Raw genomic sequence first — 16016 nt, forward strand, 5'->3', positions numbered from 1 at the left:
ATTACTAAATGAGCTTTATAACCTACTATCTAAACATGGAATATTTGCTTTTTTTTGGTAGGAATTTAATTTTAATAATAAAACTGGCATTATTTTAAGTTACAAAAAATGGTAAAGATGGCATTGAGCATTATTTCTTTGGATGACTGCTTACTGAAATTCATACCTGCAACAAGTATTTTTCAGGTGCCCATTATTCACCAGGCACTGCTCTAGGTGCTGAGGAAAAGGCAGGTATTCAATCACACCCAAATCCCTACTTGTATCCTGCCTTACATTTGTTAAGAGGCTGACAAATTAAAACAATTATCCAATTTATTGGAAGTTGGCAAATGCTACAGAAATAACTAATAAAGCAACTATGGGGAAGGGGGAGTATGAAGGAAGGATGTAATATTAAATGGATTTGCCTGTGAAACATGTGTTTTAAGGCAAGTACTGAAGGAGATATATCAAGTACAAAGGCCCTATTATAGATTGCATTTCTGGTGTGTTCAAAGAACATCAAAGAGGCCTGTGCAGAAGGGGTGGAGTGAAGGAAGAGGAAGTAGAAGATGAGGTAACAGCTTTTTCTCCAATTTATATATCGGGAATCTTTGGAGTGACTTTATTTTTTAACCTTTTCAATTATCCTATATAATAAAGAGGTAATATGCAAATTGACCATCATCCCTTGCACAAGATGGCCACCCCCATGTGGTCACAAGATGGCCAGCAGGGGAGGGCAGTTAGGGGTGACCAGGCCTGCAGGGGAGGGCAGTTGTGTGTGTGTGGGGGGCCAGGCCTGCAGGGGAGAGCAGTTAGGGGTGACCAGGCTGGCAGGGGAGGGCAGTTAGGGGTGACTGGGCTGGCAGGGGAGGGCAGTTAGGGGTGACCGGGCTGGCAGGGGAGGGCAGTTGGGGGGGACCAGGCCTGCAGGGGAGGGCAGTTGGAGGCGACCAGGTCGGCAGGGGAGGGCAGTTGGGGGCGACCAGGCCGGCAGGGGAGGGCAGTTGAGGGCGAACAGGCCGTCAGGAGAGGGCATTTGGAGGCAACCAGGCCAGCAGGGGAGGGCATTAGGGATGACCAGGCTGGCAGGGGAGGGCAGTTGGGGGCGACCAGGCCGGCAGGGGAGCAGTTTGGCGTTGATCAGGCTGGCAGGGGAGTCTTTAGGGGGTGATCAGGCTGGCAGGCAGAAGCGGTTAGGGGCAATCAGGCATACAGGCAGGTGAGCGGTTGGGAGCCAGCAGTCCCGGATTGTGAGAGGGATGTCCGACTGTCAGTTTCGGCCCAATCCCAAACCGGCAGTCATATAACCCCCGAGGGGTCCCAGACTGAAGAGGGTGCAGGCTGGGCTGAGGGACACCCTCCCCCCCGCCGCAGTGCATCAATTTTGTATACCAGGCCTCTAGTGAATTATAAATACATTAAAGAAAAATACACAAAACAAAAATGTACATCTCAATAACATCACCAAGTAAACACTTGTAGAATTACCACTCTACAAGTGGTAATTATGAGTACCCAAAGGTCCCCAACAGTGTCCCTTCTGATCAATATACCCTTGCCCCTATCACAAAAGTAACCAATATCCAGACTTACATGGGAATCACTTCCTTCTTTCCCTTTAAACCATTACCACTTAAACATGCATCCAAACTTTTTATTTTTCCTTTAAATTTACATACAATAGACTCATAGCACGTATCCTTTTGCGTCTAGCTGCTTTCACCCGACATGTTTGTGAGATCCATCCATATTGTTGCACACAGTCTCCTTTGTTCATCCCCACTGTTACCTCAAACACTGGGCTTAGTTCACTAGGCCTCTGGCCTCCTCCAGCCTGGTATTCTTTACTGTCTAATTAGCTCTCCAAAACATTTAAGCACATTTAAAAAATATTTTTTCTTCAGCTTTTCTAGTTACCCTCAGCAGGTTTTGTCCTAATTATACAGTCCTACGGAAGGGGTTTTGAGCAGAGGTGTGGCATAAACTGACATATTTTAATTTATTTGTTAAATATATTAAACAATGCTGAACAGAATTTTTATAAAGCATTTAAATAATGTCTAATATAGCCTGGTTGGTGTGGCTCGGTGTTTGGGCATCAACCTATGAACCAGGAGGGCACGGTCCAATTCCCATATGCCTGGGTTGCAGGCTCGATTCCCAGTAGGGGGTATGCAGGAGGCAGCTGATTAATAATTCTCTCTCATCATTGATGTTTCTATTTCTCTTTCCCTCTCCCTTCGTCTTTGAATAAAAATATATTTAAAAAATAATGGCAAATATAAAGATGCCACTGTGTTTCCTAACTACCAGTAATACATATGTTAATCTGTAATTTATATTTTACAGATTTATATTTATAAGAATTTATAAATTCTTGTAATTTATATTTTCTATTTATAACATTTAATAATGCCCATCTATTTTCCATTATATTTTAAACCTTAATTGACTAGAAAAATTTCTTTAATCAAATACTAATAAAAATTGATACTCTGAAAAGTCACTTTTTCAGCTCTATTATTTTTGTTTTCAGTAAAAAACATTTAAATCCCAAACATAATTACAAATATATTTGTACCTTGTAAAAAAAAAGGTTCTTCAAAAGCTTATTTTTATTCTAATTTACATACTGACATGTTATTACAAATGTATTATTTAGTACCTTACTACCTGAATAAAGTTGGTAATAGAAAATGGTTATTAGAAACCTTAAAGCTGATACCATGTAGAAAAAATATACCCTCAAAAACAAACAAACAAAAACGCACCTTAAAATCCTTTCCAGTTAAAAAGAGCACATTGAACATTAATATTTATCTTCTCCGACTACTGTAACAGAAAAGATTTTTTCAAAAAGCATAAACCGCAAGAACAAAAAATGGGAGATGAGGTAGTATCAGAAAATCCTGGAAGCTGGAAAGTATAAGGGTAGAATCCTTAACTGGCAGTAAAGAATGTTGAGAAGCAGCTAAGTTTACGTTATAGGGCACACAAAGGCTTGGAAAGTTAGATGTCTCTGAAAGGCTGGACTCAAAGCAGGACTGGTTTAAAGCCTGTGTAAGCAGCAGCTGGGTCTTCCAGGAGTACTTTCCCAATTTGAGCTGCTAAGAAACACCCCACCTCCACTCTAACAGAAAACTGGAGGTTTTTCTTCGGAGAAAAACAAATAAACAAACAAACAACCTCCAGTGATCTCTGGACCACATTGAAAACAGGGGTAAGTAAAAGTTATTCTGAATCTGGACCCTCTAGTCTAACTCTTCCACAACTCAAATCCTAGAATACTTGGTCAGCCAGGTATATACTTTCTGGAAAGGACTGCAGGACTCTCCTCAAATGCACTTTAGATACAGAAATGGGAGGAAAGGAAATAATCCAGTTAGCTCACCATACAGTAAAGATCATAGTCAACCAAACTCCACAGAGCTTATCAACGAACCCAACATTTTATTTTGGGGCTCTATACAGCAACCAAATTCCTAAATTAACTAATCATATATGAATTAACCATTCATTGTGAAATAATCACATACAAATAAAGGAGTAAAGGATCCTCTGGATGATGATGGAGAGCCCCAATACACCTGTGTTAAGGCGTGTATAGTGAGCAATACTATAGACTAGAGCAGGTCAGAGGCTCCAAGAGAAATTTCTTCAAGAATATGAAATGGTAGAACACCTATGTGTTTGAAAAAACTGAGAGGATATTTACACAACCAGCAGACAGTTTGGGGTTGAGTTACTGGTAAATACATAGAAACTAAGCAAATGTAAAGAACTTAACAATTATCAATTCCAAGTAGGAGAAAAAATCTACAGGAAAAGAAAAATATAACATCTCACATGGGGCAGGTACTAATATAAGTGTACAAAGCAATATTAATGTAAACAATGAATAGTAATCTAATCAAAACCACAACAGCTATGCTGGAAAGTATGTGGTAGAAGCTTGGAAGAAGGAAGTACGTGGTCATTTTCCATAGTTGGAGGTATATAAACACAGCCTAAAAACTAAAAATTAAAGGAAATACAGAGTAGTGAAGATGAACAGCAAAATAAACAGCAAAGGAACAAAAAGTAGCTGCCTACAAGAATGAAAATTGGGTGTGAAGAGAGCAGAGAGGGCAGGAAATCTCATTTTTCTTTAGCATGTCTAATAGATAATTATTGGTCTACTTATACTATATATATGTGTGTATATATACAGTTTTTATTTTAAAAATTCACAGGTGAATGGGGTGGAGGAGTTAGGGGGAAGGGGACCTCTGTAATACTTTCAACAATAAAGATACTAAATAAATAAATAAAATTATTTAACTACAACCCATAAAATCATAAATTAAAAAATGGGGGAGGATTTTAGTAACAGACTAAAATTATTCAATGCACAATAAATAAAACAAACATGCAAAGTAAGCCAGTCATACCTCTGCAGTAAATCTACTGGACACTGGTGTAATAAATCCCACTTTACCATCATTAAACACCACAGCAAACCCATCAAGTGTGGCACAGTATTCCATGTCTCTGATGTGCACATCTGCAAAGCCCAGGAATGAACCTGCTGATAAAAAAAAAAAAAAAAAGTACATGAAATAAAATAAATAATTCCCTCACATTCTTGCTTAAAAACCCTGTAAGGATAGTTAAAAAGGCAACAATAATGACCTAAAAACACTAAACAATGCAACTACTTCTTCCTACTGAGACATACACAAACTCCCTTGCATAATTAATTCCAAAGTAGAAAAATCAATGTTCATCCATTGCAATACCTAACTAGGTTATGTAAAATATTAATCATCTGGTTCTACCCCATGCAGAAAGTATAACTACCTCTAGATGATTGTAGATCTAGTGAAAAGGGTACTGTGGAAAGATTAATAGCTTTCTTTCCATTTGTCATTCCTTCCCAGTGAATAAGATGAAGCTGTCCATCAGAAGTAGCAACCAGGAGATCTTCCAGCACAGACTGCAAACTGTAGGGAAGTAAGCAATTTATCATCAGTTACCTTTTAAGAGAGCATACTAGGAAATCAATGAGTATTAATATAATTGCCCTAGAGAATATTCATTCAGAGAAGATAATGAAACCACTTACAAAACTGTCACTTATTTACAATTTAGTTATATAGTAACTTTATGTGTAATTCAATATAGAATCAGAAATTCTGGAAGAAATGGAAGACTATGTATGGGCAGCCACAGTCACAAATTTGATGAACTGAGTTAAAAACTAGAAATACTGGAACAACAAATTAGAAGATGGAAGGATAAGTGGTAGCTAACATGTAAAGAGGCAGAGAAAATATAAAAAGAACTAATGAAAGGAGGACGATCTGGAGCCATCGAGCACAGAGTAACAATCCGCTCACCCTGTCCAACAGAACTTTCACCAGTGATAAAGTGTTCTGTATCTGCACTGTCAACCACAGTAGCCACTAGCCACACATGATAACTGCACTCTTGAAATATGGCTAGTGTGACAGAACCGAATTTTAAATTTTGCTTACTTTTAACTAAATGGAAATGAATTCATTTGATTAGTGGCTACTGTACTGGAGAGCACCGTTTTAGACCACTGTGCTTCCAAGGTTATCATGAGTCTCAATTTGTTCATTTACTGAACAAATATTTATTAAACCTATGCTCTGTAGCAGGTGCTATGCTCTCTGTTGGAGATTCCAATGTCAATAAAATAAGTTTCTCCCTTCAGAAGAACTCCCAGTTTATTAAGTATTAAAAAAGTAATTATGTAGTATGATCTCAGCACTTACTGATATTTGCAAAGAGATTTTTTTATTTTTATTTTTTCTAAAATATATTTTTATTGATTTCAGAGAGAGGACACAGGAGAGAGAAAGAGAAACATCAATGATGAGAGAGAATCATTGATTGTCTGCCTCCTGCACGCCCCACACTTGGGATCTAGCAGGCATATGACCTGACCAGGGATCGAACCGTGACTTACTGGTTCATAAGTTGATGCTCAACCACTGAGTCACACTGCAATGTGATTTAACATTTACTTACCAGTGGCAAATAAATGCCTACTTGGTTTACTCTTACATGCCCCGTCCCTAGTGCAGTGCTAGTTATATTTGGCAGTAATTGTTTGTGGAAGGAAGAAAAGAAAGGAGAATCCATAAATGAAACTGCAAAAGTACTGGCAGGAAGAAAGAAAAAGAGAACAGGGAAGAAACAGCAGAAATCAGTACCAAGAAAGCCTAGGAAATAGATGAATTTAAAAAAGAGAACGCAAGAGTATCAAAGTAGAAAAAAAATGATAAAATGTTGTGTGTTTATAATATATACTCTAATATACACTATTAAAAAGAGTATAGTTTGAGAGGAGGTCCAAGATGGCGGCGTAGATAAACATCTCGGCTGCTGCCATCCACAACAATTTCCAAAACTACAACTAAAAGACAGAACGTCTATCACCCAGAACCACGGGAAAGCTGGCTGAGCGGAACCTCTACAACTAGACCGAAAAAGATGGGCGCAATCAGGGCACAAATGCTGAAAAACTGAGGTACAGGGGAGTGCACGGGTGATACGAGCTGGCGGCGGAGCCCAGCTGGAGGCGGGCGTTGCTTTCTTCAATCCGAAGAGAGACAAGCCCCCAATCTCTCTGAAATCCAGTTTCTGGGGAGAGACTGGGCTGTCTGCCATTGGGTCGGAGTGAGGGTGGCTTACTAGCAGAGATACGTGGAGGTAGAATTGTTGGCTGCGCCGGGGCGCGAGACAACAGGGACGCAGTCGGAGGCGGCTCATTGCCAGTCATTGCTGTTTGCCACGCCCTAGCCTAGTGACGCCCTGAGACTCCGCCCCGCACAATCTACAAACACACCCAAGCTCCTAGTAGCGGCTTTTGCATATGAATGGCCTTCTCTATTGCAGTTTAAACTAGTAAACTTGCAACCAGGTACAGACAGCTCTAAAGCCTCCAAGCTCCAAGCAGGGAGGTGAGGACGGCAGTTCTCGCTGTAGCTCCTGCAGGGTAGCCTCAGACAGCAGCTGAACTGCACCCCATTGGAGATTCAGAAGCCAATGCACCTAGTGGCCAGTGTGAGGCACCAGATTTCAACTCCTCACATCCATAAGTGACACATTCGGGAGGCGGACTCAGTGAGCACCAAAGCCCCACTCAAACAAGCCCTGTATCACAAGCGTGTCTCAAGCGCAGCAGTACTTCCATTATAGACACAGCAGGTCCTCACAGCCAATTGGCCTGGAGGTCAATTCTTCCCAGTGTACCAACAGCAATCAAGGCTTTTAACTACACCAAGACTTTCCACTCAGCCCACAAAGGGGTGTACCAATAGCGACCACCTAGGGTGATTGGGGAAGCTGAGCTACCGGCCCCTATAGGTCACTGACCACACAAAGCCACTCCATCAACACAGAGAGGCAGGCAAAATGCGGAGACACCGAAGTATGTCACAAATAGAAGAGATGGAGGAAAGTAAACTAATGGACGACAGTGTTCAGAACCACATTTATAAGGTTACTCAAGAATCTTCTAAAAACTGCTGAGAAACTTGAAGAGACCTTCAAGGACCTTATGAGAATACAAAAAAAAAAAAAATGGAAAAGGACCAGTCAGAAATTATGCATACACTGTCTGAAATAAAGAATATACAGAAACTCAACTGTAGATCACCATACCCTAAGAGTCAAACCAAAGATCGGGAACATGAGGAAGCAAAAAACACCCAACCAGAGAGGCGGAAAGAAAGAAGAATCTAAAAGTGTGAGGATAGCATAAGGAGCCTCTGGGACGGCTTTAAGCGTACCAAAATCCGAATTTTCAGGGTGCCAGAAGAAGAGAGAGAGCAAGATACTGAAAACCTATTTGAAGAAATAATGACAGAAAACTTCCCCCACCTGGTGAAAGAAATAGACTTACAAGTTCAGGAATCGCACAGAATCCCAAACAAGAGGAATCCAAAGAGGACCACACCAAGACACATCATAATTAAAATGCCAAGGGCAAAAGACAAAGAGAGAATCTTGAAAGCAGCAAGAGAAAAACAGTTAGTTACCTACAAGGGAGTACCCATATGACTGTCAGCTGATTTCTCAACAGAAACTATGCAGGCCAGACGGGAGTGGCAAAAAATATTCAAAGTGATGAACAGCAAGAACCTACAACCAAGATTACTCTACCCAGCAAAGCTATCATTCAGAATTGAAGGTCAGACGAAGAGCTTCACAGACAAGAAAAAGCTAAAGGAGTTCATCACCACCAAACCAGGATTACATGAAATGCTGAAGGGTATTCTTTAAGAAGAGGAAGAAGAAAAAAAAGGTAAAGGTAAAAATTATGAACAACAAAAAGACATCAAATACATACCTACCAACAAGTGAATCTAAAAATCAAGTGAATAAAAAATCTGAAGAACAGAATGGACTGGTGAATATAATAGAATCAGGGACATAGAAAGGAGATGGACAATTATCAGGGGGAAGGGGTCCTGAGGGGTGCAGGAAGAGATTGGACAAAAATCTTACACCTATGGATGAAGACAGTGGCGGGGGGTAAGGGCATGGGGTGGGGTGGGGATCAGGTGGAGGGGAGCTATGGGGGGGGGGGGAGGAAGACCTGTAATAATCTGAACAATAAAGATTTATTTTTAAAAAAAGAGTAGAGTTTATAAACATTTAAATCCATAATGGTAAAAATGTTTTAATTCTTAAATTAAACCTTCAATTTTTTGGAAAGTTGAGTTCAATGACTCATTCCCCAAGGATTTGAGACAATACTGAAACAGAGTAGAACATGTCCCCTCAAACCAGATCCATCTCTTGAACACCAGAGCATTTGTAATCAAGTAAAATTCCCAGTTTTAATGTTCACCTTGTAAAGTATTATATGTGTTCTTTCATTTCAAATTTATATTTTTTGATAAAGTTTATATGTAGCATGTGTTGAGCAGAATACAAATACTTACGTTTTAGATCTGCTACTACATGTCAAAAGAGGCGAGTGAGCAGAACAGTCATTGTTTTACCAGTGATTTTCATTTAGCAGGACTCAGCCTAGGTTTTTTTCAAACTATATTTTCTCCCTCTCCCCTGCTCCTATCTTCCTAGAATTACTGCATATGACCAGGTTATCCTGCAGCATTTTAACTGCCTGCTAGGCAAAACTCTTCTGACAAAGTTAACGGAATTAAGAATCTCTACATCATCACCCACAATGCTGTGACAAAATATGACCACACATGTGAGTAAACAGGAAAATGTCAAGAGGAAAAAAAATCAATCAACATAAATAGATACATACAAAATCCTGATGTTGGATATAAAGGTAACGACTTTAAAATAATTGTGATAATAATTTTTAAAATCTATAGGAAAAGGCATATAGCCTCATTTTATTAGAACTAAACAAACTCATTAAACAAAGGCTGATGTCAGTTGTTAAAGTACTGAATAGTTCCAAAGAAGTTAAACAGGCCTTGTTCCAAGCCACTCCAAGTGCCTGTCCATCACTGATTGCCTCACTCGCAAAGATCTAACTACTAAAGGATTAATGCTTGGCATCACGGGATATCAGGACCCTGTACCAGTAACCAATATCCCATGTCTTTACATTTATACTGGGTTTTTTTTTTTTAATATTTTGAAACCACATAAATATACCCTATATCCTCAGTGAGCCTCTCTAATTACTAACTTCATCATGGGCTTTATAACAGCTACCTGATATTCCAGAGGTGTTTTTTAAAAAATATAACTCATAATTATCAATTCTCAAATATGAAAATATATTTAATACCTAACTAATATTAAATACTATATACTACATACAGCTTTCCTAAGTGCCAAGGATGGAACAAGATATGGAATAAACTATGGTATTTATTATCATTTATTGTGTGGTAATGGTTAGTACTTTTTACCTTTCTATCCTCAATAACAAAGTTTGGATGCTTAACATTAATCCTACACGTTTTTTTCAACAAAAAAAATTAAAAGATGGCAGTAATGTTTGGGGAAAACAAATTAAAAAACACTCAGATAATAAAAAATAAATTAATTTTAAAAAGATGGCAGTACTTTTGCCAGTTATGCCTAAAAGCAACAGTGTAACCCTTACCCATAACTGTATATGACATATTTTTGGTAGTGGGAGGGATAAGTTGTACAAGATGGAAAGAATTATTTGTTTAAAGGCTCTTTTTCTATGCTATTTCCATGAACCACACAATTGTTACCACCAGGTGGAGATAGGACACCATGCTGTACAGTTCCACCCCGTTTGGTACTTACATTCAAAATCTCTTTTCAAGAAATTACATTCTTGAAAAGAAATCTATACGCTGAAATAAAATCTGAAGAGCAACTTTTTGACCAAGGTGATGAATAATGTGTATTCAATCTTTTATAACCCTGATCATATTTAAGCAAACAAAAACCGAAAGCATTTTTTCCTATAAGGAGAGTATATAAAAAGGTAGATTAAACAAGGCAAGACAATTGCCAGCCACCTATATACAATTTCACTTAATATGAACCAGTATCTGTACTATATGCTAATAAAATAGTGAAAGAAGCTGTTCATTAGAACTGTGAATCAGAAGAATTTTTTAAAAAATAGGTATTACATTTTTATAGTTCAATATATTTACACTAGAGGCCCGGTGCACGAAATTCGTGCATGGAGGGGGGTTGTCCCTCAGCCCAGCCTGTACCCTCTCCAATCTGGGACCCCTTGAGGGATGTCCGACTGCCCGTTTAGGCCCGATCCCTGGGATCGGGCCTAAACGGGCAGTCGGACATCCCTCTCACAATCCAGGACTGCTGGCTCCCAACTGCTTGCCTGCCTTCCTTCCTGATTGCCCCTAATCGCTTCTGCCTGCCTCTCACAATCCAGAACTGCTGGCTCCCAACTGCTCGCCTGCCTGCCTTCCTGATTGCCCCTAACCGCTTCTGCCTGCCAGCCTGATCACCCCCTAAACCACTCTGCTGCCAGCCTGTTTGCCCCCAACTTCCCTCCTCTGCTGGCCTGGTCACCCCTAACTGCCCTCTCCTGCAGGGTTGATCACCTCCAACTGCCCTCCCTTGCAGGCTTGGTCCCTCTCAACTGCCCTCCCTTGCAGGCCAGGTGCCTCCCAACTGCCCTCTCCTGCTGGCCATCTTGTGGTGGCAATCCTGTGTCCACATGGGGGCAGGATCTTTGACCACATGGGGGCAGCTATATTGTGTGTTGCAGTGATGATCAATCTGCATAGTACTCTTTTATTAGATAGGATAGAGGCCTGGTACAGGGGTGGGGGCCAGCTGGTTTGCAGGGTGGGGTGTCCCTGATCAGGGTGGGGTACCCTTGGGGCGTGGGGCGGCCTGAGTGAGGGGCCTGTGGTGGTTTGCAGGCTGGCCACGCCCCCTGGCAACGCAAGCGGAGGCCCTGGTATCTGGAATTTATTTTCCTTCTACAATTGAAACTTTGTAGCCTGGAGCGGAGCCAAGCCTGGGGCTCCCTCCGAAGCCCGAAGCCATTTGTGTTGGGGTTATAATTGAAACTTTGTTGCCTTAAGCAGGTGGGCCTGGCCAGGGTGTGTGGAAAGCTTTGCTTCCCCTGTTGCCGGCGGCAACCCTGGCCTGCTCTCTCAAGCTCCATTCTGCCACCATTTGTTTGAATTTGTTTACCTTCTATAATTGAAACTTTGTAGCTTGAGTGGAGGCTTAGGCCTGCAACGGCTGGCAGAAAGCTTGGCTTCCTCTGTTACCTAGGAAACCTTGCTCTCTGTGGCTGTAGCCATCTTGGTTTGGGTTAATTTGCATGCTCGCTCTGATTGGATGGTGGGCGTGGCTTGCGGGCGTGGCTTGTGGGTGTGTCGGAGGTATGGTCAATTTGCATATTTGTCTATTATTAGATTAGATATTACATCCATATAGTTCAGTATTTAGTAAGAGTACATAGTAAAAAGTCTTTTTCCCAAAACTGTCCTCCGGCCACTCAGTTCTCATGCCTAGTCTCATGTATTCTTCCAGAACAATACAAAATCTAACACCACCAGCTCCTTTGAAAAAATGAATAATAGCATTCTTGTATACAGCACACCTTGCTTTTCACCCAAAAAACATATTTGGGAAGTTTTCTTCAGTAAAGAATACCCTCACTGGTTTTACAGATGCATCTTATTCCCACTGTACAGATGTAAGAAAATGTATTTAAACAGATCCCTACAGATAAGATATTTAGGTAGTTTTCAACATTTTACTACTGTTAACAATCCTATATAATAAAAGGCTAATATGCAAATTGACCGAACGGCAGAACGACTGGTCGCTATGATGTGAACTGACCACCAGGGGCAGACGCTCAATGCAGGAGCTGCCCCCTGGTGGTCAGTGCGCTCTCACCGGGGGAGCGCCACTTAGCCAGGAGCTGGGCAGTGGCGGTGGCAGGAGCCTCTCCCACCTCCATGGCAGTGCTAAGGATCCCCCAAGGGGTCCTGGACTGTGAGAGGGTCAGGCCGGATGAGGACCTCCCCCTGCCCCCCGCCCAGTGCATGATGTCATGCACTGGGCCTCTAGTGTACAATAAAAAACCTTGTAAGTATGTCATTCCCAATACGTATTATTATATTTGCAAGATTAATTCTTGCGAGGCAAAGGCCATGAACATTTCTAACTTTGATAGATATTGCTTAATCAACTTCCATAGAAATAAAATGTCAAATATAAAGCAAATAAGGAAATAAATGTACAGTCATTTGTTTTTCTACCAATGAATGTAAAATAATTTTTGCTATTTTGGTACTCTGATCTTCTTTTTACAAAACCCTTACTGACACCTGGATCAGAAAGCTCAACCTTCTCCCAAGTACAGACATAATTCTCCAAAAGTTGTAAAGGCTATAAAAACAAAGGCACTTTCTCTTTTTCTCAACCTTTTCTCATTAGTATCTTTTAAGGAATATGGACTATGACATATCGTTCAAACAACTTATAGATCTTACCATAAATACAAATTTCTAAAATAACATTATAGTTAGTATACCCAATTTATGGGCTTTATTATAATGATTTAAGTATAATAATGTACCATCTATAAATTTTCACATTTTTATAAGGGTTAATCAAGAATTTCTAGGGTTAAAAAAGTTATCCTCAATGAAAAGACATGAAATCAACTTTCTTATTGATCAGATGATTAACCAACTACATTGCCTATTATCACAAAATGCTATATTTAACCAAAGTACTGTACCTTGTAATGGGTGCTTGCAAATCCAATACTTTCCTCATCTCTAAAGTTAATGCGGGAGCACACTGTTCTTCCTTAAAATGGGGTGTCCCCTTCATTTGTGGGCTTCCTCTAAAACATAGCAAAGATAAAGGATTAAAGAGAAAGAAACTGTGTTCATTCTTTAGGTTCTCAGTTGAAAAGCAGACCTAAATTCTACTATAGCAGGCATATCTGTTTATCAATTAGAAATAAATGCGTTTCGCCAATGTAACTTGTGTTGGAGAGGTGGGAGTGAAGGGAGAACAAAGAATCTTAAGAAAAAACACAAGATAAAAATGAACTTGCAAGAAAACCAACAGAGATTTTGTTTTAATTATCTGACAGCCTTTACTGAGATGAGCAACTATGGGAAGATATACACCATTCTATATAGTGCATGTCCAAAGTGATCCAAATCATTGCCTCATCTTACCTTACTCCATACCTCATCCTTCATTTCTATCCTTTGGGTATGTATTAGAATTAGGTCCGATTCAGGGACACAAATAGATGTTTCACAAAATACTTGGTAATAAATAGCAAAATGGCTAAATTTGAAAATTTTGTGGCATCAAATGGCTGCAACTAGAGTGGCTGGAACAATGTCAACATAACCAAGCTGTACCATGCAGCCACTTAAAAGGATTATAAAGCTGCCCTGGAATCCTTATCTCCACATGACATAGGACCATCTTTCTCAATGCCTGTGCTGGAATTTAATAGCTGTCTCTTTTCTTACTATCAGCTATCACGTACTCTTGGCAACAATTAGCCTGCCTAAGTCATCTCTCTTTCTCTAGTCATCTATAACCCTGGAAACCAATTTGTTAATACTCTTAAAACTATGTGCAAGGAAACTAACAAGAGCAATAGCTTTCAAGGTACTTCACTTTGTGAAAATTACTTGGATGCTCAGAAAGCTTTTTGCTTACTTTTTAGACTCAGATTATTTTCCATATAGAAGCTTGGTGACAATCTAGTGACTGATGTGCTTAGTTTAGGTCTAGAAAATTTATGATTTATTTCCTTAATATACTAATGAGGTTCTCCAATTCTGTTCTCTTTTTCTGGAACTCCTATTAGATTAGATAGTGAAGCTTAAATTAACTTCTAATTTTCCCTTGACTTTGTCTTTTGTTCTATATCCTGGAAGAGTTCCTGAACTATTTTTTCCAATTCTTTTATATCAGCTTATTGTACTTTTTATTCCAGGAACTTTCTCACCCACTCCCCTTTTTTCTTATAGCACCCATGGTTTTTTGTTGTTGTTTTAATTAATATCTGAGGTTGTTTATCATTTCCTCAAAGTGTTTTTGTTTCATGCATTGCCTATTTCCTTTGAATTTCCCTTTTTTTCTGTAATGCCTCTTTTTTAAATTGGACACTTTCCTAAAACGGCTAACAATCTTTGGCCATTAGTTAACAAGAACAAGTTAACAAGAACAAGCTAATTATAAGCTGTGTGTGTTCAAGTTGGGTTTGAATTTTAAAGCAAATTTAGGTAAACCCTGGCTTTTCAATTTTAGAAAAGCAACAGCATGTTTGGGTTGGTAGAGAGGAAATGAGTTAGGTTTAAAACATGATGAACTTGACATTGCCTACAGGGACATCTAAATGGATATATCCTGCAAGGTGGGCCTGGAGCTCAAGAAAGTGGTACTACATTAAGGAATAATTAAAATGTAGAACAGAAGAGAACACAGAACAAAACCCTAGGGAATAAAGCATAATTTAGGTACTATATAATAATCTAAGGTTTTGATTTAAACCTAATGAATAACATCTTTATGAAGTAGATGGCATTAACTTCATTTTTCAGATGAGTAAAATAAAACTCAGACAAAAGACAGCAATGTGATTAATCCTGAAAGCTAAGGAAAGCCACTGAAACATTTTATGTAGGGAAACAGCATGTAAATTTTATGTCAGCAAACACATTTAGGGGAAAACTATAAAGATGGTTTAAGAAGATATTACAACAATCCAGGAGAAAACTAAAACTAAAGTAGTGTTGCTAGGAGAAGGAAACACCACATGGATTAAATCCAAGGTAGAACACACAGAATGCACAGAAGGTGGACTAGAGAGGACTTGCTACAGACTGGCTAGTAGAGCCATGAGGCAGATAGGACAAATAAAATCAAGCAAATGGTGTTGTCATTTACAGAAAAAGGAAACTGGCCATAGGCTTTCCCGAGATTAAGTTACTTAAAAATAAGAATCAATTTCTTTCTTTACACTTAAAAAATTTCTCCCTTCTGATTTTCAACTATAAGTTAATAGACAGAGCCTAAAACTTATTTCAATAATATATTCCAGAATACTCTTCCCCCGGGTGTATGTTTTAGTTCCTCACCTCTGAGATCTTTTTAAATGTCATGTTCTCAGTGAAGATCCTGACCACTCTATTTCGAGTTGTGTCCCCACTCACTATCCCACTCTATTTCGAGTTGTGTCCCCACTCACTATCCCACTCTATTTCGAGTTGTGTCCCCGCTCACTATCCCACTCTATTTCGAGTTGTGTCCCCACTCACTATCCCACTCTATTTCGAGTTGTGTCCCCACTCACTATCCCTTGCCCCACTTTATTTTTCTTCCTAGAATGTATCTCATTTGCAATGTATTTTACTTATTTGTCACTGTCTACTAGAACACAGCTCTCTGCATAGTTTTTGCCACCCCCGACCCCCTTTGTTTCACTGCTGCATCCCCTAGTACCTATAATAGTCATGGAGCTTGGAAAAATTCCATGCTTAAACAGAGAGATGGATGCATGAAAA

General features: G+C 39.6%; 1 protein-coding gene across 8 annotated transcripts in view; it reads right to left on the reverse strand.

The window, feature by feature from the left end:
• Positions 1-16016, reverse strand: part of RIC1 (RIC1 homolog, RAB6A GEF complex partner 1) — a 139791-nt gene that overhangs the window by 83805 nt on the left and 39970 nt on the right. For 7 of the 8 annotated variants that reach the window (XR_008558304.1, XM_054727263.1, XM_054727262.1 and 4 more), the window contains exons 4-6: positions 13217-13324; positions 4828-4970; positions 4419-4555 (exon numbers count right to left, since the gene is read on the reverse strand). Coding sequence is in view for 7 of the 8 variants with exons in the window: in XM_054727263.1 (XP_054583238.1) it covers positions 4419-4555; positions 4828-4970; positions 13217-13324 (388 nt within the window). In the remaining variant the exon portion in view is untranslated. The remainder of the gene's footprint in view (positions 1-4418; positions 4556-4827; positions 4971-13216; positions 13325-16016) is intronic. The other variant, XM_054727261.1, reaches the window with a different exon arrangement.

Source organism: Eptesicus fuscus, chromosome 15 (assembly GCF_027574615.1).
Source record: "Eptesicus fuscus isolate TK198812 chromosome 15, DD_ASM_mEF_20220401, whole genome shotgun sequence".
Classification (NCBI taxonomy): Eukaryota; Metazoa; Chordata; class Mammalia; order Chiroptera; family Vespertilionidae; genus Eptesicus; species Eptesicus fuscus.